The sequence below is a fragment of the Geospiza fortis genome, unplaced genomic scaffold (assembly GCF_000277835.1).
Source record: "Geospiza fortis unplaced genomic scaffold, GeoFor_1.0 scaffold1239, whole genome shotgun sequence".
NCBI classification, from domain to species: domain Eukaryota; kingdom Metazoa; phylum Chordata; class Aves; order Passeriformes; family Thraupidae; genus Geospiza; species Geospiza fortis.
The window spans coordinates 24,602-26,345 of NW_005054852.1; the positions used below are offsets into that span (position 1 = coordinate 24,602).

The 1,744-nt window shown below is 51.3% G+C and overlaps 1 protein-coding gene across 1 annotated transcript in view; it reads right to left on the reverse strand.

Moving 5' to 3' along the window:
• Positions 1-246: 246 nt before the first annotated feature.
• Positions 247-1,744, reverse strand: part of LOC102033981 (alpha-actinin-4-like) — a 19,191-nt gene continuing 17,693 nt past the window's right edge. The window contains 2 exon segments of the mRNA XM_031065540.1: positions 247-1,740; positions 1,743-1,744. The exon segment at positions 1,743-1,744 is cut by the window's right edge and continues 67 nt beyond it. Coding sequence (XP_030921400.1) covers positions 1,639-1,740; positions 1,743-1,744 — 104 coding nt within the window. The 3' untranslated portion in view covers positions 247-1,638.

Below are 1,744 nucleotides of genomic sequence, written 5' to 3' on the forward strand. Positions count from 1 at the left end.
ATCAACACAACTTAGGGACCCTGCACTCACATTTTACCACAAAAGTATTCCTTCCATCACTTATAGATCACCTCAGGTTTTACAACCCCACAATTTTTCTGACCCATACAAAAAAAATCACCTCAATTTTACCCCCAAAATGTCCCTTCCCAACGACCCCATTTTTATCTCAAAATGGTCATTTTCTCCCCTAAAGATTGGCTATACCTGGGGGAAAAGCAAGGAAAAACTCCAGGATCCCAAAGGTTGTTTTTTTCCAGCAATATTTTAATTACAGGACAAAGAAGCTGCTACGTGAATATATATTTATATAATAAATCCGTAAAGTTATAAAGGAAACCGGAATTTTCTGCTTCCCATCAAAATTTTCCAGGATCAGGCGCTGTATTAGGTGGATTTCTCATAATTTTCCTCATTGTTTCTCTTAATTTTTAATACTTTTCTACAGTTCTCCTTATTTCTCTCGATTTTTCTCCTTACTCTTCTTTATTTATCATTATTTTCCCAAATTTTTTCTGTATTCCTCCAGATTTCTCTATGATTTTCCTCATTCCTCTCCTATTTTTTCCACATTTTTCATTTCTCTTTATTTTTTTTCCTAATTTTCCATCTCCCTCCACATTTTTCCTCCTAATTTTTTCCACGCTTCGCATTTCTCGCCTTTTTTCCCTATTCCCCCCTTATTTCCCCCTTTTTTTTTTTTTTTTTTGGTCCACAAAACGCTGCTCCGAGGTGGGAATGTGAGTGAAAAACCTAAAAAAAAACCCCCCTAAAACCCCGAATTTTTCCCCATAAATTACGTGAGAAGCGGGGGAAACGTGAGGGGAGAGGGAACCCTCGGGCTGCGCCACTGATCCCGTGGAAAATAGCGGGAATTTCTCTTTTTTCCCCTCTCTCTTTCTGTGTCTCGTTACCAAAAATAACCATTTCCGGGCACTGCCAGGCCCCGCGGGAGGCGGAACCCGAGGAAAAGTGGGAATCGCATCCCGAAATATCCCAACATCAATCAACTGTTGCATAGTAGGAGGCGGGGGGGGGTCGATCCGGGATCCTCGGGGATCCTCAGGGATCCTGAGGGATCTGGGACTGTTGGGGATCCAGGACCGTCGGGAATCCTTGGGGGTCCTGGGGGACCCTCAGGGACCGTCAGGGATCCGGGATCCTCCAAGGTCTGGGACCACCGGGGACCACTGGGGATCCGGGATCCTCAGGGATCCCCAGAGATCCAGGATCATCTGGGATCCTCCAGGGATCCGGGACCCTCAGGGATCCCAGGGGACCCTCAGGGATCCAGGACTGCTGAGGACGGTCGGGGATCCGGGATCCTGGAGGGTCCTGGGGGATCCTGAGGGATCCTGGAGGGTCCTGGGGGATCCTGGGGGATCTGGGACTGTTGGAAATCTGGGATCCTCAAGGATCCTGGGGCACCCCTGGGGACCCTCAGGGATCCGGGACCATCAGGGATCCAGGATCTGGGATCCCCGGGAATCCTGGGGGATCCTCAGGGCTCCAGGACCATTGGGGACCATCAGGGATCCGGGACCCTTGGGGCTCCTGGGGGACCCGGGGCTGCGGGGGACCTGGGATCCTGGGGGATCCCGAGGGATCCTGCGGGATCTCGAGGAGCCCGGGCCCCGCTCAGAGGTCGCTCTCGCCGTAGAGCGCCGTGGAGAAGGATTTGTAGTCCAGGGCGCCAGGGACGCCGTCGGGGCCGGGGTAGGGTGCCATGCGCGCGACGCAGGAC